General features: G+C 31.4%; 1 protein-coding gene across 1 annotated transcript in view; it reads left to right on the top strand.

The window, feature by feature from the left end:
• The first annotated feature begins 2158 nt into the window (after positions 1 to 2158).
• The window catches only part of LOC129953416 (uncharacterized), a 41395-nt gene continuing 16972 nt past the window's right edge, over positions 2159 to 26581 (top strand). Inside the window, exons 1-2 of the mRNA XM_056066625.1 lie at positions 2159 to 3890; positions 16720 to 17651. Coding sequence (XP_055922600.1) covers positions 16969 to 17651 — 683 coding nt within the window. The 5' untranslated portion in view covers positions 2159 to 3890; positions 16720 to 16968. The remainder of the gene's footprint in view (positions 3891 to 16719; positions 17652 to 26581) is intronic.

The following is a 26581-nucleotide window of genomic DNA, read 5'->3' as shown; positions in this document are numbered from 1 at the left end:
TCTAGTTCCAGTAACATTTTGGTAATAATGGGCTTCCATTTGCAGTTATTTGAAAGTTAATTTCGGCCAAGGCAACTAGTAAGTTTCTCAAGTATCAAAACTGACAATGAACACTTTTGCAGAAAGTATCCAATGAAGTTGTGCAGAAAATAAATCAACTGTCATTTTGATAGTAGACTTGACTTCATAGTAAGAGATTTTGCTTGAATAACTTTCCATTCAACGTTCCATTAAAGTTGTCTTAATTAGAACGTAATTTTTTGGCAGCTGGCCAATCAGATACTAGAAACTTGCCTAACGTTCAAGTCCCTCATGTCGTCTGAACCTTTCCAATTACAGGAAGGTCTTCATTACAAATGCCTTTCTAATTTCATTTATCAATATAAGTTATATGGACCACTCCCATCATTATATTATTTTGCGTAATAAGGAATTTTTGAAACACCAGGTTATGAATTGGCACTGTTCCTGTTTAATGTTAAGTTACAACAATATCCTCGGCTCAAATTGTCAAGGGGGACTAAAGAAACAACTCTAAATAATTTAATTTCAATTTATTCTTTGTAGCCATCTTATTTTACCTATAAGTTAAACAGCTGATTTAGGAGTTGTGTGTGCGTGGTTTAAAGGAGGAGTTTATTCTACGTTTACCACATAAAATTACAGGAAGGTCTTCATTACAAATGCCTTTCTAATTTCATTTATCAATATAAGTTATATGGACCACTCCCATCATCATATTATTTTGCGTAATAAGGAATTTTTGAAACACCAGGTTATGAATTGGCACTGTTCCTGTTTAATGTTAAGTTACAACAATATCCTCGGCTCGAATTGTCAAGGGGGACTAATGAAACAACTCATAATAATTTAATTTCAATTTATTCTTGGTAGCCATCTTATTTTACCTACAAGCTAAACAGCTGATTTAGGAGTTATGTGCGCGTGGTTTAAAGGAGGAGTTTATTCTACGTTTGCCACATAAAGTGATGAGATCTGATGTTGGAATTTACGACTTTTCATCAAAATTAAAAATAAAGCAATTTAAACAAATGGGTTTTTTATTTCAGGCTTCTTAACGACTTTTCAATATTTTGCGATTTCATGTGTCATTAAGTGAAAAAATCCAACTTACGATATTTACGATCTAAATCGATAACATAACTTAAGGCAACATTTCAAATTTCGAAACGTACGAAGGTTCAGAAGGTTCAGAAGGTTTTCTAATTTTGTCATAAATCAAAGTTACATTGCAATATACCGTTTATTCAATCATTTACCAGACTCACCGTATCGAAAGAGTTAACGATGTAATGAAAAACATATACATATGAAAATTTCATCTTCCAAAACTAATTTATTTGCATTGTTAGTTTTGTAATGTCGATGAAAAAATGGAAATTCCAACAACAATTTTTTGCACCTATAGAATCAACTCCTAAATCAGCTGTTTACTTAGCTCCTTTGTAAAACAACATGGCTACTGACAATTGGTATCTTCAAAAAAGAGTATTTTTGGAAATTTATTTTACCAGCAAAACCACTATAATGTATCTAGATACGTATATTTAGTGTTATGGATATGTACTGTATTTTATTTCCAGTATGAGCTTCAGCGATTCAGTTCAATTTGATTGTGGCCTTAGACAAGCAGTTCATAGGGCTGCCATAATGCGTCCTTAAGTTTTCATGCAGCCTACGCATAATCAACGCCAAACAGTTTAGAAAATGTGCGACATCATGAGTTAGCACTACGGATGCCAAAAGCAATCTTAAATGAAAACTATCTTAATAAAAACAAAACTATTTTCATAAAACGTAATTGCAATGAAACAATAACGAAAGGCATTCAATGAATATCGTTACGCTCCACACCCCAGAAAATTCAATTAAAATCAACATACTTAATTTATAAACAAAAGTTTTTCCAAATTTCTATTCTTTTAATTATAAAAGTTGATATGCATAAACTTTTATCATAAGAATGCATATTTATATACATTTTTGATAAGTCTCGAGATCTGGCAACTCTTGGTGTTGTCAAGAAAGGGACAAGATACAAAAAGTACAATAGATACCCAATCTAGAGTAAGACAGATAGAGCAAGACCAAAAAAAACTCCACTCCGCTGAACTTAAAGGACTCCATTATAAATCAGATGTAATTAAGGTTCCGTAGAGAACGGTCTAAAGAACTTTGTGTCGTGTCGTTTTGTCGCGAGCATTTAAATAGAAAAAAATAAATAAATACAAAATCGTGTGCGTTTTTGTCCCCTTACTATTTACTTGTTTGATTCTTATATTTTGATATCAAAATTGTCGTAAGCATTTCGTCTAGAATAATAATAAGCTCGTGACACTCGATATTCGCGTGCCTGGCTGTCTGTCTGTTTTTTTTTTTTTTGTGTAAGCGGTTCCCGGAAGAACACTAAAAAAGAAACGAAAATAGGTAAAAAAAGTAAAAACCGCACAGTAAAGAGAGAACACACAAAAGTAAGAAATGCTACATTAATTAAGGTATAAAATCGAAATTGGGAGCTAACGAACAACAAAAATGATTTGAAAATTAAAGTTGTACTTAAAGTCATAAAGTGATAAAATAAATAAACATCGTTAGGAGTCATATTTGATTTTCTTCAAATCGAAACTTTTTCGTTCAATTTAAATTTTTCCTCTATAAAACAAAAGAAAAAGAAGAAGGAAGAAAAAGGAAGTTTGTTCACTATTTTGTGTCTTGGTCTTCGACTGCTCGTGCTTCGTTATATTTAAAGTTGGTGTTGGTGGTCGCGAGTGTCAGTGTCAGAGCATGTAAGGATGTTAAAATTAAAATAAATGAATTAATTAAGTTCTTAATTATTGCAAACTGATTATAATTTTTTTAAAAAAAGGAAAACAATTAAACAAAAACATACAAATTTTAGTAACTAAATGCATAAAGAGCAGAAAAGATAAATCGTAAGGATTGTTTGGAGTGGGGAAAAGTTTCGTTTATACAACAGATAAAAGAGAAGTCTTCTGTCACAGGCACAGGCCCAACAAATTTGTATATTCATCTCTCTCTAGTTTGTTTCGTCGAGTCTGTTGTGTTGTCTCGTCCTTCGTGTCTACTGGTGCTACTCACACGAACACGACTTGACTAATATTTCATTCTTCGGTTCCATCACCAACATACAAATCATCATTCATATAGTTGATGAGTTGGGTGGATTTTCTTATACTTTCAACTAAAACAAGAAAACTTAAAATTAAAACAAAAATATAAATAAGAGGAAAAGTGTCTATTGTGCTAATTTTTCATGTTTTTTTTTAGTATTGTATTTTCTTCTATAAATGTCGTGAATCTGAAGAATATGTTTATTTAATTGCTTTGTCCTTCTACTTCTACTTCTCCATCGTCCATCGTCCATCATCATCATTGTCTTCGTCTTTGGTGAAGTTTTCATTTTGAGCGCTACCGGAGTTTTTGTTTTGTATTTATTTTCTTACTTGTGTGTGTTTGTGTGTGGTGTATAAATGTTGGTATGCTTATTGGAAAATATGTAATTTTTGTTGTTTTTACATTTTTCAATCATCTACATCCTCCTACCATCATTTTACTGTGTCGTGGTCGTTTCTTGTAAAATTTTGGATAAAAGACAAAAGAACCCATAAACAAAACAATATATTTGGAGTAAAATGACAATAAAATAAAAATACAAAACATAAAAAAACTATTTCTGGACGAAGCAACCCGGACAGAAAAAGAAGCTGTAAATGATTGTTCTTTTTAAATCTTTGGTGCTCGCTTGCAATCCATTCAACTCTTCAACAAAAACAACAAAACAAAAATAACTACTATTCTACGAATTTGCTCTGTTTTTTTTTCGGCCAACGCAATTGGAATAAAACAAGGTAGGGTTTTCTTTTAATTAGTGAAATATTAGTTTTAAATCCAAACCAAATTTCAATCTTAAAAAAATGAAAAAAAAAAAAAAAATTACAAATACCAAAATCATCATTTCAAATCAAGAACTCGGTTTTGTACCTTTCTTTTTTCTCTTAAATTCTAATCCCAACTACCAACCAATCAACCCATTCTTTTATACATTTTCTATCTTCATTTTTGCTGTTTATTCTGTCACTTTGCTGTGCTGTGTCGTTGTCGTACTCAACGTCGTCGAAGTCGGAGTCGCCGTCCACACCACACCACACCACACCACCGTCGCCGCCACCGTCATCCCAGTCAACGGTGATGGAGATGGTATTTTTATTGGGATTTCTTTAGTTCATTTAAATGTGTCTGTGTTAAGTTTTGGTGCGTGCGCTCCACATATTTTTTTTTCTTCTTTTGAATGCACTTAATTCCTTCTGCCTTAAAAGAAAAAACTTCAACAAAAATAAGTAAAAACTGTATTTTCGTTATTGATATTAGGGTTTGTTGGTGTTAAGGATTCTTTATTGCTACCCAATCGCTAAGGTTTAACGAAGTTAAGAAATTCCTTTTTTTAAAACTAACAACAGCCAAATTAAATAAATCTTAAACCTTCGTGTATTATTTTGTTCTCTAAAGACTGTTTTGTTTTAAATGGTATGTAGGTATGCAAATGTATTATCCCTTTTATTTAACAAAAAAAAAACCATTTGCCAATAATATTTTCAGTAATTCTATCTTTTATTGGTTCATCTAGACACCCACTAGGTATTGAGGTGCCATCTATCGGATGGTTTTTCGGTTTTGTTTGTGTTCATAATTTTTTTTTGTTGAAGTTTTGTACCTATTTGTTATGTTAACATTGTGTTTTTCTCACATCAAAATACAGAGTAGGTATTTATTTAAATTTAGGTATAGTAGTTACATTAGGTATACCTTTATTTTAAAGGTAGATTTGAAGAAAGGTAGCTGGGTATATTCTATTTATATGTTCATAAGTAAAAGCACGCACATATATAAGTAGGTATGTTTGAAAAAAGCACAATATAATTGACGATAATACAGGAATAGGTACATAATATTTTAACGATTCTCCATTCTGTGCAGTATTTTTTGTGTTCGCCGAAAAGCAAACGGTAGAAAAATTGAGGTATATAAGAGTACCTACCTACTTCTATACGAATAAACAGGATTGAGCGAACCCCAAAATAAAAAAAAAAGTGAAAGAGAAACCGACCAGGAAAGACATCAAAATTAAAGTTATGAAAAATACAAATAATAGTTTTGTATAAAAATAACGAAAACAAATTGGTGGAGCCAGTAGCCCCATATCAAAAAATATTAAAGCTAAATAATAGAATCTTCTTACAAAAATTGTTAGTGCAACACAAAAAAAAAAAAACAAATAGATAGATATGTCCAGAAAAACCGGTTGATTGATACTGGTGCTGATGGCGACTATCCTTATGCATTACAACTTGAATAGGTACAGTGACCATATTTTAAAAAGCTGAATAATAAATACAAATTTAAAATTCGACTCAATATCAAAAGCTAATATACCTTTTCTTAAATTTTATCGAGCAAAAAACAATAATTGTCGAATGTATTGAAAGTTTTCACTTAATACTTTAAATCTTTTTGCTCGAGGCAATGGTTTTAGTGATGGATAGTCCAAAAGTGAGCTCAGAAAACGCTCGAAATATCTTTTTTTAATTGTGTTGTTGTTTTTGTTTTCAAATTGTTTATCATACAACAGCTAGTGCGTCGGCTCCGTAAGCTAGATACGAATTTCAATGTTTATGAAAAGTTTTTTTTTTCAAGAGTTTGATGATTGAGTTGTAACTTTAAAACTCTACAAAATTCACTTTAAAATTTCCTTCTTACAAAAAAAATTATTTGAAAAGATAAATAACACTGGTCTACAAAATTAATTTTACTGTTGCACAAAAAAAAACGGTTCTTTTCTAAAGGATTAAGACGGCCTTTACATTTTTCTACCAGATTTAGGGATTATTTTATTAGGAACCTATAACTAGAAATACAGATTGGAAATACAACCTCGATACGGAAGCTAAAATAATAGGGAAAAAAACACCGTATCAAATTGTTAAACTAAAACAAAAGGAAATAATTATAAAATATCACAGAAGTGTTTCTCACAGTTTCGAACTGGAAAAATAATGGAAACGAACTAAGAATGGCACGACAACAAACACGGCGACTATTTTCGTTTTCCGATGCACTGCTGTCTTCCACTCAGCATTTATTAGATTGATTAGGGACAGACAGCTTTGTCCCTTAATGAATCCTGGATGACATTTCTTTATAATTTTGCCAATCATTATTATATATGATTGTATTTTACATTAAGCATTAATAGACTTAGTTATCTTAAGGCAATCAACCCCACGAGCTATCACTTTGCAATCCATAGTTTTAACATTCAAAAAATCAATGTTTCCAAGTAGGTTTTCCCCGAATAAAAATTGACTGTATTTGCTTTGTTACGTTTTGCTTTTTTTTCTCTTGTTTCAATTGTTATTTCTTGATGCTCACTTATTTTCCATTCTTTGACTACCTCTGTTATTTAATTATTGAATTTTTCCATTTTTCTATCACATGAAATTTTTAAAATATATTCCTTTAGAAATGCTAAAAACAACCAAAAATGTTTTTTTTTAGAACTCAGCTTAAACTCAAAATATCTCTTAACAATAAATTGAGCCGTTTATTTTGAAAGTGGCATAAGTCACTTTTTTTTAAGTCGAGAAATTTTTTAAAAATGAAAAGATACCGTTCAATTGTATTTAGTGTTGCCATTAACTCGATTTTTTTTTTGGAAAAAGTGACTTATGCCACTTTCAAAATAAACGGCTCAATTGTATGATGGTTTTGCTAAGTACAAATCTTTACCTTCTAGATACAATGTAAATAATGTTCTGGAAATTCTCATAAGTTATGAGTCTATATTTGACTTCATATGCAAATTTGAGCAATTCTTGAATGTAATACTTCTATAGTTTTGGAATACCTATAGGTTTCGGAGTTAATTTTAAGTGCTGATTTCGTTATGTTTAAGTTATAAAAATACCCGTTTTCAACATTATTTTTAAATATTTTAATATATTTCAAACTTGATATAATAGCATATTAGACAACAGACTCGTTACAAAAATGTCATACCGTTTTTCCTTTTTCTGATGAATACCGGTTTAGCGTTTATTCAAAATTTAAAACATGTAAAACCTAACAACTCTCAAGATTTTTTAAATGTTATATAAAATAATATACATAAATACTCCAACTGAATATTGAAGAAAGGGATTTTAATTTAAAATCCCTTAGTAATGTTTCGCCATCTAATTTATTTTTTTATATTATTTACTAACAGTCTAAGAAATTAGAGTTTTTCGGCACTTTTAGTTATCAGTTTTCAGAATTTTATAAATCATTTTCTTTCAAATTCATAAATTTTGTGTCTATTTGTTTGTGCCTTAAATTAATCATTTATTATTTATGTTATTTTAAAAATTAGTTAGTTAGATATACTAAATAAGCAAACATATATTCATTCACGTGGTCCAAAATTGATAACACTTTTGTTATAGAAGGTTCAAAATCAAGTATTTTTTACTATGTTACTTGTCCGTTTAGGTAGGGCCAATTTTACCAAAAAAAAATATTTAAAATAAAAACATTTTTATAAAAAAAAAACAAATGCAATACTTACAAATGCTATACCGGTTTTGACAATCAGAATTTTGATTGACAAACGTTTAATCAATTTTGATAACATGTTGAAGAAAGTAAATGACATTTTCACACTTATTCAATCTCAAGGATTAAAACAGTAGAATTTAAATAAACAAAATCATAGGGTAGACGTTCACGTTTTTGGCATTTGGTTTGAACAATAGACTGTAAACTATTTGCTTAAAAGAGTTGCTTATCGAAGTTGTTTCTCTTGAGCCTTACCATAGAGTAAACAAGTATACTTTCATACGAAGAACTAATGGTGAAACTGTCATGTCCGTCAAGTTAGAATTACGACTTTGAAATTTTAGAACCACGACAAACGATTGCATTATTAATTTTCTAAAATTGTAAAAGGGGTAATGCTCACTTGACGGACATGAAAATGTGTACTTTTTTATTTTCAACACCTGATTTTATTTAAAATTATTTTTTTCCTCAATTTCTATGTTTTTGTGCAGAAATATAAATGTCAGCGTTTTCACTTACCAACGAATCTTACATTAGTAAAACAAAAATGGTTTATGCACTCAAGTGAATTAAAGTAAATAATAATTTTAAAATATGTATTTGAATAAGATAATCTTTTCTTAAATTTCAAAACAGATAAATAACAACCTATAAACATAGAATTTTTAAATGCAAACATTTTTGAACTTTCATGTATTAATATGGACTTGTCTTTTTAATAGCTTGTGCAAGCCTAGTTATTATACGCCCGCCCGCTCGGTCGTGGTTTTCATTAATTGGTCGAGTTTTCATGCAAAAACGTATAGGGAATGTTTACATCTCAAATTTTCTTTAAGTAAGTGAATCCGTTGCAACTTCATTTTTATCCAGATAAAAAAAGATGGTGGTCTGATTCCTGCACGGCAGCGTAGTCAAAGAACATTCAGCCAGAACTTGAATGGACTTTTTGTGCCTGGACTTCTAATAAATTCCAATAAGTTCAGTCGCATCCATAATTGAATACTTAAATTTAAAGTAGTAATTTGTACTTTTGTTTACTACCGTAGCTTACATCTTAGTTTTTAAAAGAAATTAAAAAAACTAATAATGTTATTCTTGGTGGACTCTATACAAATATTTTTCCGCTGAATATTAATTAAATACAAAAAAAAACAACAGAAAAAACTGACTTATTAAAATAGTTTTTTTTGAAACATCCATTTCGTGTTTCAAGTTGGCGAACCCCAAGAATCAATGGAAGTATCAAATTATTAAAGAATAATAATAATATTGTATTCAATTGATTATTTTCTGTGGACCAGCCATCAATAACACCAGCCTTCGTCGTTTCTGACCTATCTCAATATCAATACATTTTTATGTAAAGTGAACAATTTTTCGTAAATATTTAATCGCGGTAGAAACAAGCTGAATAACATGTTTTCCTCTAACGTATTTGTTGACATTTTTTTCATGAATTAAGATTATGATCCTTGAAAACGAACTTTGATTGATTCCTAAACATTCAGCAAATCTGCTAGGAACACCAATAAATCATAGAAAACCATGATTCTAGTTTTATTAGTCGAACGACCATTCCGAAAAGCATTCATTTAACTCTTTGTTGTGTTTTTTGTTAACGTACTTGGGTTGAGCAATGCTCATGCGAGTAATTGGATATTTAAAGTTTTAACCACATATGACAGTTATGAAAAGAAGCTAAAGTTAAAGCTGGGCACACAAAATATAAAAATTTAAGTGATCCTTAGGTCAAAGGCTTGGAATTCTAGCCCACAAAATCATTATTAAATTAGTTTAAAGTTTACGAATTAGGTGTCGAGCTACAACTATGACCAAAATCCTAGGAAGATGTCTTTCTTATTAAAATTAACTGTTCTTTTTTCAATTAAGTGAAGTCAACACTTCATTGAAGAAACGTTTAATATTTTGTCACACTATTCAATAATGAATGTAATGAGTACACACAAATGTGCAAATAGTGCACATGGTTTAAGGAGATTTCCAATTTAGCGCGTATTAATAAACCAGAATATATTCGTCCAAGATAAAAAGACAGTAAAATAAAAGTTTAATTTAAACTTTGTGTGTCATCTAAAGATATGCACCGTAGCTTTAACACGGACGTCAGAATTAAAACGATTTTTTATACCCTACATGAAGCTGAGCTTAACGCAAAACCTGGATGGAAATATAGTATCTAAACTCAAAAGCTTTACGGAGGGATGGAATGTATTTTTCAAAGTGTTATACAAAAATTGATTTATTAAGAAAACCAATGTTAAAACTTGGAGGTGACAGCATTATACTTAGGTTAGGTTGGAATGGCTGTCCAGATGTCATTGACGCACGTAGACCTCAAGGGTCCATTGTAATACCACTGCATTATACTTGATTTTGATTAAAATGAAATAAATCACTAAATGGTGGCAACACAATTAATCAATATTATAAATTTATTGTTTCTTGCCAAGATCTCTATAAACCTTTCCAGTTTGGCGATCGAATTCAAAAAAAGAAACAATGCAAGTTTTCTTACAATCATAATCCATTTACATAAATAAGAGACATTAAAGTTTCCATTATATACATTACACATACATACAATTTTGCAAAACCGTTTCACAATAATATCATTTAGCATTGATTTCAAATGTTATTTACACACAATTGTAGGAAGGGATTCATTTATTAAACTAACAATAAGTAAAGTTTACAATGTTTTATAGTAACATTATGATGTTTAAAATCAATATAAATTAATTCTTGATGTAAAAAAGATTTAAGCTATCAATATTATAAAATAAAGCGATGTAAATTCCAAACATCCGGCGCCCCTGAACCAGTTTCAGGACAGTGGAAGCATGGGCAATTTAGCGATAGGTCAAATGTCCCATTTGACGTTCTTACAGTGGCCACACGAACAAGTTAATCAGGAACGGGTGAAACATTTGGTAAGTTTGGCTCTTTAATTACCACAATATCACCTGGTTTTAGATTTGGAAGTTGTTTTTGCCATTTTGGTTGTTCTTGTAGACTCGTTAGATACTCCTGCTGCCACCGCTTCCAGAATTCTTGAACCATGTTTTGCAAAAAATCCTATGGTCAAACGATTTGTTGAGGTTTAGAGTTGACTTGGCTCAATCACAGCTGTTGTTGGTTCACCTATGAGAAAATAAGATGGTGTAGGTTTTAAATCCATAATAAGGTCTAGAGTTTTAGATAGCTTCGATTTGACAATTTACTGTTGTTAACTCTTTAAATGTCAATATAATAGACCCAATGACCCGGCGAAGTTGAATACCTGACTGCCACAACCCACCGAAGTGAGGTGCGGAGGGTGGAATAAAATGTACTAGTTGATGCATTTCAGAGAGGAAACGCTTTGTTCCTTGGAAGTTTGCTCCGTTGTCGTTGTAAATGTTCCGATTCAAACAAATCGACGCAGAGCAGCTAGGAACGCATCAGTAGTACCTCTAAGTGTATTGTTTTGGTCGAAAAAGATATTCAGAGGGCAATATAGGCCTTCGCCAGTTTTGGTTTTCGATCTCGATTAAGTTTAATTGTGAGTGGGACAGCGTAATCAAAACCGTTGAAGTTTAAGTTGAAGGTTTCCCATGAGTTGCTCACAAGTTGATTTGCGCTGCATGAATCATGGTTTGCAGCGATGTATCACGTTTCTTACAATGTTTCCAAAACTTATGTCGCACAGATGTAAATGTTTCCGACACTCCAGCATGCATATATCTGTAATGAATGTCCTTTATTATAAGGAAAGAAATTTTATTAGTGTTTGAAAGTATTATAGAATAACATGAAACTGCTGCATGTTTTATACGACCGCGGACGTGTAAGAGTCCTTCACAGAGAATCTTATTAATTTTGACTTCGGCGATTAAGTCCTAGTTTTAAGCAAGTCGTCTATTTCCCTGTGATAGGAAATCAGCTGCACATGTTTTAGGACAGACATTTTTGCAAAATGAATGTCGTGAAATTTCAAGATACTGGAAACGCGAACGCCAGTTGATTTCACGCGTATGTTTTATATATAACGACGAATATATGCAAGCACTCTAATTAACCGGTGCCACGAAAATATATTGTCACTTAAGTTTAAATAACGCTTGCATAAAACCACGAAACAAAGTTATTATTAAGCAATGGCCTGACCTCGAGTCGAACTGGATACTTATTAGCAACTTCATTATATGTGCAACGCTTAAAATGATTTGACCAACGTTCTTCCGATTGGGATAGCCAAGATAGACCAAACCACCATAGACTATGATTTACGAGTTCAGAAGGGGAAACACCGCGCGTTAGATTGGGAAGCAATATGCCTTCACGAATGACTTGGAACCGTTTCTAATATAGTTGTTGTGCGATTTGCCACAAAACGTTTGCCAATAAAGCACTATTTTTGAGTCACACCACGCACATGTTCTAATAGGTTTGTGAACATTAATTCAAAAAAGCTATAATGAGTTTCAAGATTTTCGATAAAACAAGAGCTTCACAGAGCTCTAATTAGGGAATAGAAAGAGGTTTTAAAGGAGCGACCTTTGTGTTCGCAGTGATTGCAGTCTCTCTTATTTCACTTGAGATCGATCTTGATCGCACTTACACAACTTCCGCGTATGCCAACTACGAGGCTTCCAAAAACCCGTGTTCTATGTCTTCAGAAAATATATTACGTGGTACCCGAACAAAGAAAACAAAGAAAGTTCATCTCGATGGTTCATCCATTGTGTAGTTATCCTTTATGGAAGTGGGCATTCCATTCTAATTTAAATTCTGATGACCAAAGTTTTTGGAACATAATTTTAAAGATGATCACGGATGGAGCCAAAAAACCTAATGGGTCGAATATTCGAGCAACTTCCGAGAGCAGAGTTCTTCTTGTAAAAGATTGGAACGAAATGAAAAGACATCATTGCTTGGGTTCCAGTATATTCCTAATACCTTGATGAAGAAAGATGACTTCATAATCTAAAAAAGAATACTCCACTTACTGAGTTGGATTTTGGCTAACGATAGAAGTTTTACTAGTTCTGACTGAATTCTCATAAGATCTTCAATAGAGTTTGCCCCCGTCATAATGTCATCAGCGTTGATATCGTTCGAAAGAATTTGAGCTGCAGTAGGATATGTTACTTAATAATCCCCAGCAATCTGTTTCAAGACACGAACAGCTAACAATGGAGCTGAAGTAGTTCCATAAGTTTTGATTCGAATGTGTTTCACATTTTCCCTAGGTGAATTTCGCCAGATAACACTCTCATAATGTGTTTCGTGGTTTCGGATCAAAATCTGTCGAAACATTTTTACTATATCGGCTGTAAATACGAATCGATGCTGGCGAAAACGTAAACAAACTCCGAAAAAGTCGCTCTGTATAGAAATGCCTATACGTATGGCTATTAATAGACTGCCAGGTTGAGTCACTCACAGAGCCATGAAAAACGACCCGAAGCTTAGTCGTAGAACTGTCGGGCTTAAACACCGCATGATGTAGAAGATAAAAATGTCTCATCATCAGGTTTACGTTCCATATGACCAAGACTTAAGTAATTTTCCATAAATTTTCTATATTGTCGCTCTAAGTAATTTTTTTTTTTAATTCACGACCATTATCTGTTTGGATCCTGACTGTGAAAACTTCCTCAGAGGATTGATTGATGCCAACTCAAGAAATGTATTTAAAAACGAATTTTTCTGTAATCCCATCCAAAGGAAGTATTCTGCGCCTACGGTCTTTTTCCGGGCCTAAGATTTGTTCTGGTTATAGAATCGACCAAACTCTGTTTGCTCCTAATAAAACATCTACCGAAGTCGAAATATTGTATAGTGGATCAGCTAGCTCCAGCTCCTTTGAATATAGGCCCACGACGAACTATCAACAGAGTGAGTTGGTAAGTTAGTTTGCTCAAAATATGTGTATCACACTGTAGAACGGTGTTACTAACCCGTGAATGAAATTGACATATATATGTAGGTTAGTGTGACCAGCATTTGTAGAAGAAAGTCCTAAAATAGGAATCCGAGAAAGTTTTCGACGAAGACCAATACGTTGTGCTAATGCTTCTGTAATTAATGAAGACTGTGACCCTGTGTCTAGTAAAACTCAGCATTTTATTAGTTCACCCTGATGATAACGAACATTGGAGAGAATGGTAGGCACAAATTTTTGAAATCGAGAGAATGGTTGGTAAACAAGAAAGAATCGGAACTACCAACAGGAACACAGGAGGTAACGTCAGCATTTGAGTTGTCCACTGGAAAATCGGTAGAAGGTTTCCCTTTCGAAGAATGTTCAGGACTACTAGATTGATTGGAGTAGACAAGTGAGTGATGCCGCTATTTAAAGACTCGAAAACGAAAATGGCTAAAGCATTTGTAAGATGAATTTCCGACAAGAATCAATACTTAGCGAAATAAACGAAGGACGCTGATATTTTGTGATCGCTTTGGCATTTGAAGCAGTTAGTGCCTTGTCCCGGTGACTCAGCTACGTGTGACCGAATTGAAGTCGCTTGTTTTTTTCGCGATGCACCAGGAGTGTTCATAAGAGTATAAGATAATTCAAGAAAGTTAAGCAATTCTAGCACTTCATAGTCGTCTCGAGAACCTACTTTACTTTTGCCCATGCATGTCGGGTTTACTAGACGAATTAAGTTTGCTTAGAAATGAGGATTGATTTTGGACATGCTCCTCGACAAGATTAATTTGTTTGATACTGTTTTTCCCCAATGGCTTTCGTAAATTTCGCATGTGCATGGACATGAAGGATCAATGATTTTGATTAAAATGAAGTAACTAGAGCTGTCTCTGATGGAGTGTAAGATGATTAAGAGTAAAGATATAAGCTTAATCTTTGGAGAACTGCCACTCAAAGATGTCAGTATCAAAGTAATACAATTAATTTAATTTAATGGGGTAAAATAAACTGTTCCTATAGATATGGACTCCAGAATCTTTTAAAAATCACAATTAAAGAAATATTAAACAAATACTTGCCACTACACTACTACTTTATACAAACAATAACTAAATTATTGACTTGCTATTACTTTAGTTTGGAAATTTTGAGAATTAATCGCTAAGAATTCGATGAATGTTTAGTGAGGTTACATATATCTTCTTTACCACTATTTTTTAACCTAGCCACACCAAAAATAGAAAACAATACAAAAAACTGTGCAGTTGATATTTTTTTTCGTTACAAATTCGTCAAAAATTTAAAATTTCAATGTTGATTTGTCTGATATATTTTTTAAAAGATAACACCTCCTTATTGAAGCAGATTTTGTAAGTGAATTTCTTTCGATTGTTATTATATAATGTTATGCTTCCGATGTAAAAAATAATTCATAAGAATAATAAAAGGTTTAGTTCTATATACTTTTTTAAAACGAAAAACAAGTGTTCAATAAATTCTGTACCCAAATAGAATTCAATGTGTTTTATTAACTGTATGTTATATTCTTTTATTGGACATGTTTTAAAATTTTAAGGATTAAAAGGACCGAGCACACTTAATGACTCAAATCATGTGTGCATGAGAAAAAACAGTTACACAGATTCCATACTTCCTAACAATAAAGCAGTCAGCGATGTCCAGTGTTTGAATAAGGTTTTATGCCTCTGAATTCCTGCAGATATCTTAATGAATACATTTATTTGGGATAGTCATTCATCGTCAGGATTTTAAAGTCTGAAAGTTGAAAAAAGTGTGTCTTGTTTTTATTTTCCCATTCTAGTTTTTTTTTTAATGTTTATGTCAGTTAAATACTACCCTTTGCTGTAAATAATAAAATAACACAATAAAAGAAACTCCAGAATAAAATAAACTAGATACAGTAAATTGTTAATTAGTTGGATTGTCCATTCTGAAAAAAAAATCTATTTAAAAGGTTCGTCAGTTTTGCACGTAAATAAGTTATATGCATAGGTACGCGTATATCGAAAGTATTAATTATTTATAGAGATTTTTTGGGTTTCCATTAGTGCAGCGTACGTTGAAACGTGCAATTATCTTTTTCTTGTACAACATTTAGTTTTAACAACTGTGGTCAATGTTTTAAAAAATATATTTAAAAACCCATACACCTTAGATATAATTTAGAGTTGATACCCGGACTTCTTTTTACTATGCATTAATAGGTATTTTGGATGCCCGTGCAATAAAGTAAAATCAGTTGTTTTCTTGCATTTTATATTGAGACATTCCGAAATTCTGAATAAAGTTTTAGTCTTTTTTGAACCTAGGGGATTAAAATACTTGACACAATTTTGTTTGTCGCGTTATTTTTGTTGTCCTATACATTTTATTCAAAAGTACAAAATAATCTGGTGCACAACCGGTATATTTAGATGGTAAAATTAATGAAGAACGATTGATTTTGGTATAAGATTCGAAGCAAAATATTACTTATGCATGTAAGTAAAAACTTATTTATAGTTTAACAGATATTTTTCTTTAATCAGTTCAATTATCTGCCTTCATCCAATTAAACAGTTCAAGTAATACTCGCGCTTCTAGTAATGCTCATTAGTATACCCTCCAGTCAAATACAGAGATTCGTTCTTTATCCGTACTACGCGAATGTGGAATGCCTTACCAAACTCTGTCTTTCCCTGTCATTGTAATATTAAGAATTCAAGTTTCCTAGTGCCCACACTGTGCCTCTGCATAATAAGGGTATTAATATCCAATTAAGTGTGCGCATATTATATTTAAAAAAAAAGTCAATTATATGTTCTGCAGTATTTATCACTATCAATATTTCATCCTCCCTATTTTCCACTCCAAGTTGTGAACAAAAAATTACAAATTCCTGGACATAACTTAATACAGTGTGGACCTGAAAATTGAATGCGTTTACAAAACTATTTTAGTATGGCCTTATATATGACAACCTCTTCTTCTGATTGTTTAAAACAAATATCACAACGTATTATTAATGTGTGTAGTGCCCCGGTGATTGAAATATTTGCCAAACTTAAACTTAAAATACAAAATAAGCTTAAAACATATTTTCTATGAAAAATTATCTAAATAAATATTTTTTTTTCTTTTATTTCTAGGAAATTACACTTGCTGGATGAATTATTAAAACATCGGGAAAAAGAATATTATAAATAATAGATAACAACATAAACAAACTCTTCAACGATGAATTTAATAAATTTTGTAAATACAAACATTAGAAATAAATAAGGAGTTTATATAGTTTAATATACGTATATACATAATTATATATAATAACGAACATCAACAACACTTAAGAGAAGCATTAAACTATGTCTAAAGATTATATTCAGAATATAAACAAAATGGTAGTGAAAAGTAATGATAATATGTTAGGTGGTAGTAAAAAGCGTCCACCTCGATCATCTACAGCAGCGTCACCTCTACGATCATTATCTTCGTCAGCAACAACCGCTTCAAAAGTGTTAGGCATTACGGAACAGAGATCACAATATTTATTATCTAGGACGTTTTTACGATCACCTTTTCCACCACCACCTACCACATCAACAACTCCACCTACAACAACAAAAGCACCAATTATAACAAAACTATTTCCCTTAACTAGAGCAGCAGCTACTTTACCATGCATTGCTGTTAGCACAACAATAACTAGCAAATTAGTATCTGAACCGCTAGTATCACGAATTGTGTCGTCATCATTACCAACGACGGCGACACAATCAACTACTATTAACGCTAGATCTGCAGAGCAAATATCAGCTGTTACAGCATCAAGCCTGTTATCAGGAAGAACAAAATTGTTACAACAGCGTTCAAGCCACCAACAGATACAACAGCAGCAGCAATACCATCACCTCCACCATCATCACCATACACCACAATTTCGTTTTCGAATCTTACCTGGACTTAAGGCCACATCGTTTTTTACCATTTTAACATTAGTATGCTTAGAAACGGTACTCTTGTCAACTGTATCGAATTGTGCCAAGACATTTTACATGCACTGGAACACGTCAAATAGCATGTAAGTAAATTTACAACACTTCAACAAATTTTTCTATTTAGTTAAGTTCAGTTTGTTTTGCCAAAATATGACAAAAATGATAACATAACAATTAAATATAAAATTAACTTCGAGCAAGTTGAGAGTAGTAACAGATACATAAGTGCACACAAAAGGTGAATATTTATTATAACAAGATTGTAATACTTAGTCTTGTTAGTGATTTGCAATAATTTACAAATTCCTTACAACTTTCTCTTAAAGTTAAAAATGTTAAAATCTAGCGTATTCAACTATTTCCCATTTTAATCTTTTTTATACCACGCCATCGTATTCAGCTCGTATTTTAAAATTACTTTTCCTTGAAAATTGTTTGTATTGACAAATTCGTCTTATATTCGTCGGAGCGAAATTTTCTTCGATTTCCTACGAATATGAGACATTTTGCTTCGGTAGTTCTCCGATCTTCTGTCGGATATTCTCCCCGACAAAAATTCATCGCATGCCATTTAAATGCGATTTTGCGATTGAGAACTTGTAACGGTTTTATTTCTGACAGATACAAAGAGTTTTTTCTCCGAAGTCCTCCGACGGGTTCTTGTTGCGGAAACTGCTTTCGGAGACCGAGGCAAAAGCAAGCTTATTTTTATCCAAGCTAAATTTTTTCTTGAATCTGGAAGAAGAATCTTCGTTTCTCAATTTTTTTTTTCTATTTCGTGGCTTTAGCTCGTTGTGTTCGGCAATCCTACGCAATCCCTTTCTTATTATTATTGTTTGTAATAATTTGGTAAAATAAATTAATTATGCTGTGTATACAATTTTGTAAACATATGTCTGAATATAGGAATGGGACTTTGCTCGATTGTTTTGAATTACAAACCGGTGCATCTTATTACATTTCTTGAAAACGCTTGCGTAATGAAATTGAAAATCGTATTTTCGATTATCGGTTAATTTGCAAATCTCTGCCTGAAACTTATATCCAACGTAATGCGTCGTTGAAATTCTGTAAAATCTCTTCTGATGAAAGGTACGTCGAACCGAAATTGAGTTTCCGACGAAAAATGCGTTGCGGAGAAAATTCCGCTCCGACAGTTACCTAAATACGGCCGATTAAACATTTGACTTTTTTCAACACATTTGAGTAGGAGAACATAGTCGTATGCAATTGTGGAGTCTTGTAAAAGAATGATTTATGTATGTTCATGTTCTTATGATAAAAAAAGAAAAAGCAATCGTGAGAAAAGCACCAGTACAATTTTGTATAGAAAATAGAAGAAGGCGCTGAGCGGCCCAATCTAAAAAATCAAAACTTGAACAGTGAAATTAATCAAAAAAGCTTTAACCAAAAAACAAAATACGTTGAAAATTGAAGATATTTTTAATTTATTGAGAATCAGTCTAATTATTTTGCAATTATAATTAAATAAAACAAGCATGTGCCTGTGAGTAAGGTTTTCCTACCAATACAAAGTTCCTAATTTAAGCTTCATATATATTTTCATTTAACTGCAGAAATGTACCCAATGTAAACTTACTAGGACATTAGACATTAAAAACCTTAAAATATATTTTGTTAGTATGCTATTGTCACTACTATTGTTTGTCTTTCTATTTGACGTATTGATAAGGTAAGGTAAGCATAAATGATTTAAACCACTAGGATGGCAAGGTGTCTAGTTCTACTCTTTTTTTGTTGGTGAAGTCAAAGGTTATTGACTTACTCCTATTTAATACAAAAAAAAACTGTATTTGTTAGTATACTGCGTTAATGCTGGTGTAGCTGCCACCCGTCATCAACATCACCATCATCATCACCACTTCCCATCTTCGTCACTTGCTCTCACAATAATGTTGGTATATCAGTTGATGAATGATGTCGCAATGTTGGGTTAGAATTTAAACTGAAAATGAGAAAAAGGATTTGAGTCCTCTTGTTGGTGTTTTATTTTGATGGCGCACAAAAGCAATAATGAAAAAAAAGTAAACAAAAATAAATTTCGTAATGTATTTTAATCCAAGAGTCACAAAAGTTTCCTATTTAACTATTTCACAGTTCGAACATTTTTGCGTGCACATTTTGGTGCGTGAATAAATATTTACACTTTTTTGAAGGAAAGAGCTAAGGATGCTTTACATTAAAGCATCAGCAGCTTCATCAATGAAAATTGTGCACATAGACACCACAAACATTTAAGATTTGCGATAACTAGATCATTCTATTATTAAAGGCCAATTTTGTCTGTATCTTCCAAATCTTATAATAGACAGATAGATACAGATTTGATTGAATTACAGTAGAATGAACATTATACCACATAATATTTAACACAAATTATTTTAGCATGGAAATTGCCATCTGCAATTGACAATGATTGACAATAAAACACAATGAACATAATAAGCCCTTGATTTATTTACAGTACAATATTTAAACGAAAGTTTAACAATTTTATGAACAATAATAAATTATCTTCGTTAGTTATAATAGTTCTATATCTAAGCTTAATTTTGCACAATCCGTACAATTTGACTTCATTCATTAAACATTAAATTTTTTAAAAAACCTTTTCTGAATATATTCTTTTTATTTTTTTGGGAGCATTTTCGAAAGTAGTTTACAGTATCTTCTATTTCTAATAAGTTGCGCATATTACACTCGGTTAAATCAGCCCGAGTCGGTAATAAATTTTCGAGTATTTTATTATGTGGTCTGACCATCAAAGATTAAATCTGCTCTGAGTTGTTCTTTGCAAGATTTAGAAGCTTTTCCAATATATTCAACCCTTTATTTATCATCAAAATTTGGTGTGACGCCATGTAAGATGTTTTAAGTGGCTGATTAGTCCTTGTGACTCATAGCTCATTGATGTTTTCGGTTTTGAGAAAGAGGTTATTGTTCTTACCTCGAAACCATTGAATTGCTTTTCTATTTTGTGTTTTGGGTCCCTATTTTATTGGAATACTCATATTTTGAATGGCATCTCACCGTTAGTGTGTCAAAGGATTATGTTTTATAACTTTTCTGCATTTGGGTGCTGATCCATGATGTTTAAGAGCCAGGTATAGGGCCAATCAAGGAAAAAACATACAAATGTGATTCGCTCAAAGTTATTGTGTCAAGATAAGGATTTGCTATCAAATAGAGTTTCGACAATACTCCAACTATCTGTGTTTTTCTATCTGAGACTATTCTTCTTAAACCTAATGTGGTCTTATCTCGGTCAGCATTACAAAATTTAAATAACATTATCTAATTTCTCTTTCTATCAATCTTTTGTATACGCTTACAAAATTTTACTCATCAAGTGTTTTCAAATTAGCCAAGATCTATAGGACAGGATCCTTTTTTTTTCTAATCTTCAAAACTTAAATTTTTGATCCGTGCTTGGATATGTTTTGAATGATAAGTTACCTGTGAATTGTGTAAGGTCAGCAATAGGAACGTTGGTACAATTTAACAGCGCCTTTTCATTGGGTCTCCACTTAGCCTGAGGTTCTAAGGTAACTATTTAATTGGGTTTATAAATAACGCAGTGGAAATTGTTTTAGCATGTAATTGATATAAGATTCAATTCAATACGTCATCCCTGTACCATTCCAGCCAACAATTGATTTCTCTCACTTACCTCTTAATTATGTGTAGTACTGGCTGCGGCTCGAGCTCCGTATGAATGTTGATGAAAAAGCAGGGAAATTTGATTGTGATCTCGGTCCTGTTTTTTTTAGAGTGATGATTATTGAGTAATATTGATTAAACATCTTTCCTCATCAACTGATATTTTAATCGCCAAAAAAAAAGTTCTCACGAGACAAAATATATACCAATCCGATTTTATTAATATAAAATATTTTAAATGGTGTGCTTCTCGCACATTTTTAAATAACTGAAAAAACGGTTCATCTTAAAAAAAATTAAGATATTTATGTTTGAAAGGGAATCAACCAATATTTCTTTTCATAAAAAAAAGTTTGTATGTAGGACTTATAGTTTAAAAGTTAAAAGGCTAGTAATACGAATTAAGGATATTTGTATTAATTTTTCTTATCTTAGAATCGAGGTGTGGAGTTCAGATATACTTGCATCTTATTTTTTACGGGTAGTTTACGTATTAATGAAACTTTTACGCTTTAAAATATGTGTGTTTTTCTTTTCTTTTTTTTATTCACACACATTTAAACTGAAACAAAACAAAAAGCTATAATTTAAAATGTGTTTTGGTATCAAATGTTAGCTGGGATTAACAAGTGTATGCAAACACTTTTAAAATAACAACTCTAAATATTTATTTTCATCAAAATTGTACTTTTTTAATCATCACCGATTTTAATTTTGAAACATAAAAGCACTTAAACCGAAATATTGTTTTTAGAATTGATCCTTTTGATCCAACATGTAGGGAATTTTACGTTTTGATATTAAAATATAAGGAAAACTAATTAATTTGGTTTATGGAATAGTACACAATCACTGTCTCTAAATTTGCATCATAGTCTATAACTTCATTGGTGTTATGCAGGTGTTGTTGAGCCTTTAAAGGGCGGTTAAAATATATCTTACGTCGGAATGTAAATATTAAAGATTCATTCGTTCCCTCATACACTAGAATCAGTCTATGAGAGAAAACCTGTTATTGAATTATTTACTTTTTGAATATTGTAGGACACATTTCTTCTAACCGTTTACGGGAGTTGAGAGCTATTTCCTTCGCGGGAAAGAGATATTTTCTAAAATGTTGACCTATAAAAATAAATATTCGTGCAAAACCAAACAAGTGTTTTTTTTTTTAGAAAAAGCTATTTTACTGTTTTTTTTTTCTGTTCAAAGTCAATGTTTGTAAAGGTTGCTAAAAGGATCTAAAATCCCTTTCGAATACAATTTTTCTTCTAGTATTAACAAACCCTACTCGCTATAGCCTTTTAGTGCACCTTATACCAATCACCCTGTAAAGTAATTTGGTAGTATTGCATTCTACTTACAATTTCACAATTAGAATATTAGTAAGAATTTGCATTCGAAACATAACATTTTTCTTTTTATCTTCTCATAGGGATTTATTGTAATCGTTTCGATTTGTCGAAATAAAATATTTCATGAACCAATAACGTAGCGACTTGAAACGTGATACCAAACTGATATAATTTTGAAAACATTAGAAAAGCTATTTTTTTATAAATCAAAAACTGAAAAAAAATAATTGTCTTCTCGAATTAATCAAAAAAAAAATCTAAAAAGAAAACAAAAGACAATACCAAAAGTTGGAAAAAATGCCAATGTCTTGGCAAAAATAAAAGATATTGTTCAAACAATTTGATTTTTTTTTTGTATTAAAAAGTGTTTTTTTTTTATAAAACTTAAAATCTATACAAAGTATTACACAAATTAGTAATTACAAAGTATTACACAAATTAGTAAATATTGATGTTCGATTCTGTATATCTCGTGAATAATTGAAGGTATTGTCTTTAAAATGATTTTGTTAATAAAGCAAGATAATTCTTTAAAAAAAATCCAAACGGTCACCGATAATAGTGAGGGCGGTTAGTAGACAGTCTCGAAACCTACTGCGTGCTATTGTCATGTGTTCTTTCTGTCTGTTGTTTTTTCTCCTCTGTCCTTCTGTCCTGTATTAATGTCTTGTGTTGTCGCTCAAGGTGCTGTGTCTCTACTCTGTACATTTATTTGCTGAGTATGTAATGTAAATCTTTCAAGAAATTCTACTAAAATTGGTAGGAATTGGTTTTCGACTGTAAATCTCGTATTACAAAAATGGACAGACTAGCACGAATGGTAAGTGTGGCTAAAACCCCAGCCACATTTTTTCTTGAAATTATCACATTTTATTGACTGTGGGATACGTTCAAGTAAATAGAATAGAGAATAATTCTCGCAAATTTACTATTATTTTAGTATCTAGTATTACCAATATTATTTTTTGATGCGAAATTTTCAGTATCAGTAAATTAAATGTTGCTTAAACAGTATTGGGCTGTGTATTTGGTTTCAAAAATTATAACCATATTTTTCACTTATCTAAACATATAATGATGTGACAATCGAAATTTTTGTTTAAGTTTAGAGAAATACCTATGAATCTTTAAAATAGGATTCACAATTCGCAATTTGCTGAATATTTAGTAATTTAATAGGGACTCCAAAATTGTAAACCTTTCTTTTCATTTTGCTAACTAGTAAATTGCATTTTATTAAAAAACTAGCATCCAAACATGTCTAAAAAGTGAAAGTTCGTTAAAACTCTTGACTTTAGAGTTAAAGTAGCCATTCCGTGATTTCAACTTAAGCTAATTGTTAAGAGATGGTAAGATGTTAAAATTAGGTACATCATCTTTTGATCTTAGTAAATTTGCTAAAAATGGCTTCAACATTTAACTAAATCTTTTAAAGTTTTGCGCCATTGTATCTTGAATTGATAAATGAAAATATTGAATAATTTTTTGAATTTTGTACACGCCTATAATACGGCTGAAATTGTAAAAACATAAAAACCAATTTGATAAAGCATTAAGCATATGCAAAGTACAAAACTACACCTTTTAAATAATAGCATGTAATGATTGAATATAAATTACAAATTTTGAATATATATTACAAATTTTGTCCAAAAAGTGACTTCGAACAAAATTTTCTTAGTTCATGGTTCATGGTTGAGACCCATATTTTAAAAACCACGCGAAAATTGCAAATTATATATTTTTAATCCTAAAAATTCTCAATTCGAGTTTTAATTATTTTATGAAAATAACTATTGATTTGAGCATTATCATGACTTTTCTTTTTTCATTTTCTTTCCCACATTTGTGTGGGGTACTTTTGCTTCGCTGTTGCGTTGGTGACGTGATGAGTATCGTATCCTGTCGTTGTGATGTTCGTATTGATGATTGCTGTTGTCGGAAACATAAACAAACTTCCCTTCTATAAAATCGCTGCGTGCATTTGCACACATAGATTAATCTTGCTAACCATTTATGAGGAGTTCTGCTTTGATGGTTGGTAAACGTGAGGTAGGATAAAACATGAGTTAGAAGAAATGTGGTCACTCTGCTTCGCACCACTCTATCTTATCTTTTCTTGAAAAGCTATGGTTAGGTTAAGTGTTCTGTTTGAAAAACAAAAATCAGACAGGGAGCAAGAAAAAAGAAGATGAACTGGGAAGGAAGGTTTTCGTTTCTGTTTTCGATGTCCTGTTTTTCCATGTTAGTCGCATAGATTCTTTTCTCCTTTTCTATATGATTACGTTGCCGTTATGTGTGTTTTGCAAAGTAATTGAAATGATATTTATTTTGTATTTTTAACTCTCCATAGAACGTTTTTGTAATCGGTTCGATTGGTCGAATTGAAAATTTTGACATTTCACGACGTTTCAAGAACCAGTGGAGTTATCGACTTCAAATAAATTTTAGTATACAGATAGTAATACAGAATCTTGTTTGAAGAGGAGTTAGAAGAACATCAAAGCTCAAGGGTTGTTAGAAGATCCTTTAGGGACTTTTTTTGCTGGCTCTAAATTTTCTTTATTTGATTTCTTTTTCCTTACGTCCGGCCCAAACATTGTTGCAGGAACATCTTCTACGGACTCTTTCATTCCAATCGAAATATAGATGACCTGTTCGTAATCCGAAAAAGGTTGCTACTTATTTGGTCCACCACCAGTCTAATTCCTTGCTTTCAGGTTCGCAGCCGCCTTTGATCGAACATATTTTTTCTGATCACTCCAAACCTATGATTATGTATGTACATGCAAATACATAAATATATACGTTAATAAAAATAAATCTACTAAATTTTTGTTTAAGTGTTTACTCTTTTCCATTCCGTTCAGCTCATTTTCCACCATTTGCCAAAACAATGCCACTTCCTCCTTTGTTTTCTTTTGGAAGCCACACGTAATATAGTTGAGCTTCCATCAAATTCAAAAGTATTTGAAGCTGACCCTTATTTGTTGTTTTTGACCCTTACATATTTGAAATGTTATCAATTATTATTGCAACAAAAAGAAAAACTTACATTTATTTTCGTAACTCTCCAGCTCAAGTGTCGGGAACAAACTCTCGTCAAATGAATTCGTATTTTCCCTTTTTTTGACATTTAGAATAGCTACTTTTTTCCCGGAGTAGTTTTTCCCATTTTCGAACTTGTTTGGAATAATAATTTTTATTAAGAATGAGAGAGAAGGGAAAAGGAAAATATTTCCCCTAGAATTGTCGTTTATAATTGGGCTGTATGTATTGTGGCGTGATACCAAACTAATATAATTTTGACGAAAAAAAAACAATTGGTGAAAAATAATTTTCGCTTCGAATATTTTACGAAAAAAAAAAAACAATTTTATCCAACGAAAAATAATGTTTAGTAAAATTTGGAAAAAAAATTCAATTCACATTTTTTTTTAAATAAAAACCTATAAAACGTTATTCAAACTTGGTAAAATTTGATTTTCGAGTCGAACGTCTTTTCAATAATTAAAAATATTGGCGTCAAACCAATTGCATCTTACAAGAAAAAAATATTGTCTTCGACATTCAGTAAAATTTATATAAAAGCACAAAAGTCAGTTTTATTCATAAAAATTAAAATCGACAAAAAATAGTACGCAAAATTGGTAAACACAGATATTCGATTTTCGATATCTCGTGAATAATTGAAGGTATTGACTTCAAAATTATTTCATTCTGTGAAAAATTTTCTTAGTAAAACCTTACGTGTATTTTTGTACATTAGAAATAAAAACTTTCAAGAAATGGTACTGAGAAGTAAGAATTGGTTTTTGATTAAAAATCTCGTTAACAGAAATAAATTTCAAAATCAAACTATTTCATCATATTCAAAATATTGTTGTTAATTTTGAGTTTAACACAACACGAAACAAGAAATGGTTTCGGCTCAAGTATTAGGAGAATAAGAAAAGATATTGACTTCAAATTATTTATAC

The sequence above is a fragment of the Eupeodes corollae genome, chromosome X, assembly GCF_945859685.1.
Source record: "Eupeodes corollae chromosome X, idEupCoro1.1, whole genome shotgun sequence".
Taxonomy (NCBI): Eukaryota; Metazoa; Arthropoda; class Insecta; order Diptera; family Syrphidae; genus Eupeodes; species Eupeodes corollae.
The sequence above is the reverse complement of the archived record's forward strand: the minus strand, read 5'-3'. Positions and strand labels throughout refer to the sequence as shown.